Below are 6,427 nucleotides of genomic sequence, written 5' to 3' on the forward strand. Positions count from 1 at the left end.
GACACATAAGTACACTCACCAAGAGCTTTGAAACCAATAGTCAAGCTCCAATGTCATATGCTCTGTAACTTCTGAGGTGAAATAAAGGTATTTTGTGGATATAAATAAAGGTATTTTGGATCAGAGATCAGAGAAACAGGATGTGCGTGGTTAAGTAGGATGTGGCGTTTGTGGACAGCCAAGGCATGGAAACCAGCTAGGAGGATGAGTAGCATTTCTTTCGTACGATCTACAGAACTGTTTAAATGAGGTCATTCATGGCGTGTGACCAAACTAATATCATTTTCCACAGGGGAGTAACGGACAAATGAGTCATCTCAGGCATTTTGAAGTTAAATTGTTCAGGGGCTAATGTTGCCACTATTTGTGCCTCATTAATTTTCCTATAAATGCAACCTACACCTGTTATTGTTTTGATTAGGTTTCTTTTGTCAGAGTTAATTGTTGTCTGTGTAAAACCCAATGCAAAAGTGCTGACCCAGGAGCAGCTGAGGTTCTTTGGAAGAGTTTTTTGTTTGTTCCTTTCTTCTTTCTTCCCTTTTTCAAAACATTCTGTGGTTGATTAATATCAAAAGACAAACAAAGAATTCAAATCTGGATTCATATCTGTGGAGCTTGAGTTTTTCATGTTTGAGTTTGAAACGAATGCCAAAAATAGCAAGTGATCTCTGCATGAATATATTAATGTGTTTTAGGAGGCCAGTGCTTGAAAGTAATAGTTTTAATTAACATGGTCCAGTAAGAGCTCTCTCTCGCTCTCTCTCACTCTCCTCTCACTCCATCTTATATTTACTGACTATTGGTTTCAGTCACATGTCTTCTTGACTGATTGTGCATGGACAGAAGGCTGGGATACATGTTTCACCAACACCTGAACACTGTCTATGGAGATTTTGCATGTGTAAACATACCACCTACAAGATAAGAATTACTGCTGCTTTCACTCACACTGTCAAAAAATACATTGTTTGATCGACAAAAACAGATAAATGTCAACATGTTCTCACTGGCTGGACATAATGACTGACCATGCCTCATTAGAAGATCTTGTAGCAACAAATAAAATGAATACATGGATGCATGACTAAATCATATCTTTAAACATGGGTGACATTTGAGACGTATGTCAGGGGGAGAAAGCCATCTCAGCCAGCTATATATTTGGGTCTACATCAGTAAAATAAAATAACCTATATATAAAATAACCGACATTTATCTGAAGTAAAAAACTTATATTTATCAAATAACCTATATTTATCAAATAACCTATATTTGCCAAAGTATAAACAATGTCCTACCTGCAAGACAGCACCCACCGGGCAAAGCATCAAATTCACTGACAGTTTTTTCCAAGTCCACTTGAATGGCCCGTTCAATATTCGGCACTGCAATGTCCGAAAGTCTCTCCTGACTCATAGTGTTTCTCATGTAGGTTTTCAATTGACGCAGGCAATAAAAAGTTCCTTTTGCATAATGCGCTGCTCATTGGCACAGTCAGGAACAACTTGAAGAGGTTACCGACGTTTACTAGGCTATCACCTAGACCTGATGCTTTAAAAGTGCTAATCGTTGATCGAAGCTGATTCCTTCTGATGGCATAACGTTGAAGAGGGACAGTTCTGCATTCGCATTCTGCATTTCTCCTCTTTGGGAAATCCATAGTATCGACAAAGAAATGCCAGGCCCGCTTCAGTGTGTGTTCTAGAGCCGAGAATGTTGTTCAGTGCGATTAGGCTTTCCATGTCATTTTCCTGAAACCGATCATGGATTTCTTGAACAGTTTTGTCCAGTACACCAAAATACAATTTGTTGTAGTAACCTATAGCTGAGTCAGCATCTGACCCAGTCACTGTCACTTTGCCGGACCTCCTCCATGGATGTTGTGGGCCTCAGTAGTTGTTTTGAGCGCACAAGTCAACCATATGCTTCCAGAGTTTTTGAAAGTTGCTATCTGTTCCCATTGCTAGCAGAGTAGAGACTGTGCTACTAGCTAGGCTCTTGACCATGGCATAATTTAAACTTGATGACTGTAGTGCTTTCGATAGTACATTGCATTGAATGAGAACTCATCGCATCAGAATGCAGAGAAACAAAAACTTGAAAGTCAGTTATTGATGTCAGCAGGCTGTTGGCTTGCCCACCGACTCGCATATCATTTTCTGAATTTTCACTGAGAGTGTCAACTATTGCCTCAAAGTTGTCAAGGATGCCCTTGAGTGCCTCAGCGCGACAACTCCACCTGGTGTCACAAAGGGCTTTCAGTGTTGCAGCTTTTCCAAAAATGCCGTCGCCCTGGCCCTGCATTGACTCAAAAACAGTGTGCCGTTTTGCCGAGCCCTCGATGAAGTTATAGAGCGAGGAAGCATTGGCCAGCATGTGTCTTACAGCTGTAATGCTGTGGCAGACATCCACAATGCAGAGGTTAAGGACATGCGAATGGCAATGTATGTACACTGCTAAAGGATTTTCACACAAAATCTGTGAAGCAACACCACTGTAAGCTCCCCGCATGTTAGCCGCACCATCGTAGCAGTGAGCTCTCAGGTTATGGATGTCAAGCTCAAGACTCTCCAGAACATTCTTTAAGAGCAAAGCCAATGATTCACCGTCTGTTCAGTCAGTCCAATAAAATCCAACAAATGCTTCACGCACAGCAAGATCTTTGTCAATATATCTTAACACCACTGCGACCTGCTCGTGCCTGCTAATGTCTTGTGTTTCATATGCAATGAAGGCAAAAACTTCTGCTTCACGCACCTGCTGGTTAATGTGGTCTTTAACTTGACTGGACATAATGGCAGTTCATTCTGGTGTTTGCAGTGAACATAGCTAAATGATCTCTCTCGCTTCTTGAATCAATTAGGGGGTTGTCAGTAGCTTTTAACTCCATCAACTCTACTTAACTCCATCAACTCAACTTTCTGCCTTCATTGTGACCACGAAGGGCAATGCCAGCTTGGCAAAAAAAGAGCAAAGTCTCACAAATTTTCTTCAGATACTGTCTGTCTTCATCAACTTTCTTTGCATGTTCACAGCTGGTCTGAGAGGCAACGCTTCCCGTTTTACGTGACTGTTCATATCCTTTCAGCTTTAACACTGCAGAAATGTGCGTGCCACTTTTCTGGTGTTCTTTGAATCTTTCGGTAGCTTTTTCCCAGTTGCCGAATCCAGTCATTTGAAACATGTCTGTCTTGCTCTCCTGGCTTCCAAATGTACGACAGGCAAAACAAAAAGCCTGATCGGCTGGGGGACTGTATTCGAGCCAGTCGTAAATTTAATGCCATTCTTTCCTAAACTTTCGACCATCCTTTACTGGAAATGAAATTAATGGTTGATATGGCCCGCTCTCAATAAAGTTCACACTAATTTTTATGCCATGAATTGGATCTCGTTCTGATGGCTGCAGCGAGTAAGTTGAAATATGGCTAACCTCTTCAAAACGCTGATTAGCTGGGGTCGAGACTGGAGCAGAAAGGCTTGTAAGGCAGGTAATGGGTGCATGTCCTTGACACTTGTCTGTTCAAACTGCCGTTTTTCATCGGCAGCGTCAGTTTTTGGCTTTTTAAAGAAGTAGTCGTCAAGTGTATTGGGTCGTTTAGTCATTTCTAGGCAATGACCAACACGCCTTTACCGTATGATTAATTTCTAGAGAGAAACCTTACAAGCGCAGCCAATCTGCTTATTGTTATCGCTACTCAGCTGCCCCTAAGTGTCATGGAGATCAGTATCTTTAAATAGTGTATAGTTTTAACAAATGTCAACATTCCATAATTAAAGTGAGTTGACAAATATTTAAATATACAAATATACATGTAAACATCTATTAACATGGTTCTGCTACTGATTAATACATTAAGTCACACCACACTATTCGCACTTACTTCTAAATGTCCTTCCTGTTTTGCGTCTTCTAAAGTAAATCACATTAATTTTTAACATACAAAATGAGAAAGCACATACTCATGTAGTAATATCTGTTTCTACTTCGTGCTTACTGTTGGTGACTTAAAAGTGCACATTTGCACTGTATTTCCTGAATGGGTATTATGGGAATATTATGAGTGGGTGCATGGTTGAAACCAGACAATTACAATTGTGCAATTACAATTGCAACTACATTCAACTGTCCTGTAAATATATTCTAAACACAGGCCTACTGCAAATATTCTTGAACATTCCTAGTGTCAACAGAGAGGATCAGACCAGGAACTTATACAAATTTGGGGTACAAGGTTACAACTTTAATTTTATTATGAATTACACCTTCTGTATGGTGAGTATCACCTTTTCTGTAACGCTGGTGAATTGCTTTTGTTAACGTGCCACTGCAGGGATGTGTGATTTAAGTGCCAGAGCATTTGTTGGCAAGATTAGAGGATGACTGCCAAGGCTCTGCCCAGGTCCTTTTTCAGATCGAGTGGTGTCCCCTCTTCCCCGCTTCTTTGTGACCCAGGCAGACCCAGGCCATTGTGATGCTTTACAAGGGATGTCACTGCCTTGTTTCCACATATTGATATTTAATTTGATTTCATCCTCCCGCAACGACTGTGCTAACCTTCAGCTGAAACCTGGTAGTTGAAGTTGATTTGTTGTGAAGCTAAAGAGTTGTTATAAACTCTATAATTGCATAATAAAATGATATAAGGTCTGTCAGTTAATCATGCATCAAAATGGCAATCTTTAAGTAGATGGGTACATGTAAGTTAGTTTTAAATAAGATCAAGGACAGGTTGTGTCTGCTAAACGTCCATAACCATAATAAACCATGTGCATAGGTTTCAAATATGTATAAATCTAACAACTTCCGAGGAACTGATTTGACACAGATTAATATTGGCCGACATTTTCCCAGGTCAAATGTACACACATCCTAATCACATCCTAATTCATGCATCATAAGTGACAACAGACACTCCTCCCTAGCCTCCCTATTTTAACAAGGATCAGCATAGGCTGGGAATTTGACAGCCTTGTGCACAGTGTTTAGTGAATCATTGTTTACATCTGCAGAAGATGTGTTCTAATAGTTTGAGTCAGCTACACATTATAGATAATGCCTATCATATGCGTTCATGATAAGCAGAGATTTCTGTATCACGTTGTGCATACAAAAAAGTTAGTGCAGCACCTATTGCTGATGGCTTATCCATACTCTAAACTCCCACACAGAAAAAGTCTGTGGTTACGTTAGGTAAAGAGAACGGAAAAGATTTGTTCAAAACAGATGGAAATGGTGCCTAGCTGCTGTTTAGCTGAGGATCTAATCACCAAATTACACTTTGCGGGTATGCAAACACACTCCATTGATAACCAAACAAACTCCACTGATACCCAAACACAATCTACAGTTACCCAAACACACTCCACCGAAGACAATTTTACTAGAGTTAGTTCTTCCCCTCAGGACATTGGTTGTTTGATTTTATGCACTCCCCATGAACTGATGTCTTGTTTTTGCTGGCAAGCGTGGCTGTGCTGCCAATAGACTTTAAATGGGACACAAAATTCCAGGACGCTAAGTCATGAATATCAAAAAGGCCTCAATTACGTACATGTTTAGTCAAGAGATTCTGAATCTTTCGTGCTGCTCTTTCTTTGTATTGTACATTTTAATGAGCAAGGATTGACTATTTTATCTCCATTTAATATTGGTGTTGTGGTGTTACTAGTTTTTGTTCACAACAGTTTATGCCTGTACATACTAGCAAGAACAACAAACGCATCCCAGATTGTCATGGAATATATATAGTATAGGCCCATACATAGAGGCTGGTGAGACACAGTAGAAACAGGAGAGGCACTGATAATAGTTCTGAACCAATTTTCTGCAGTAAAGTTCACAAATTTTAAGAAGGATAATACATCATCAGCTGATTCCTTTTCATTTAATTGTTTCTAATATGGTCACATTAACTTAGTGAACTTCACAGTTGATAACTTTAATGAATAATCACCAATTGGATTCCATTAAACAATTTTTGTCGTAGCACTGAGATCAGAGATGATCTCTGCACCCTAAATCATTTTTATCACAATTGAAATGACATCATGTGCACAAAAGCAGAGCTGCCATATCAGATGCAACCATGTACAAAGCAATTGATTGCTAATGGCTGATGACACCATAACATTTATGCATGTGCAAAATGATCAAAAACACATTCAACATTATTTTTACGCGGCTGTCATTTAATTCAATAATTAAAATGCAGAAGTCGTCGAGGTGTGACAGGCCTAGTGTGCACTCGGTGATTCCAAAAAAGGGTTGGAATGGTAGCATTCAGAATGCTGCTGCTCAGCTGGTCCACAACGTACCTGAATTCTCCCACGTTTCGCCCATGCTTATCTCCTTCTACTGGCCACCAGTGATGACTCCCATCCCTTTCAAAATACTGGTGCTAGGCTACTGGGCAGTGTGAGGTTCAGC

At 40.1% G+C, this 6,427-nt stretch overlaps 1 protein-coding gene across 1 annotated transcript; it reads right to left on the minus strand.

Annotated features, from left to right (window-relative positions):
- Positions 1 to 1,294: 1,294 nt before the first annotated feature.
- Positions 1,295 to 3,175, minus strand: LOC118794519 (zinc finger MYM-type protein 1-like). Its single transcript, XM_036552813.1, has 3 exons — positions 2,926 to 3,175; positions 2,240 to 2,537; positions 1,295 to 1,298 (listed from the first exon to the last, which is right to left on the minus strand). The coding sequence occupies exons 1-3, from the start codon at positions 3,173 to 3,175 to the stop codon at positions 1,295 to 1,297; spliced, it is 552 nt and encodes a 183-aa protein (XP_036408706.1).
- Between the last annotated feature and the right edge of the window lie 3,252 nt (positions 3,176 to 6,427).

This window comes from Megalops cyprinoides, chromosome 1 (assembly GCF_013368585.1).
Source record: "Megalops cyprinoides isolate fMegCyp1 chromosome 1, fMegCyp1.pri, whole genome shotgun sequence".
In the NCBI taxonomy this organism is placed as follows: Eukaryota; Metazoa; Chordata; class Actinopteri; order Elopiformes; family Megalopidae; genus Megalops; species Megalops cyprinoides.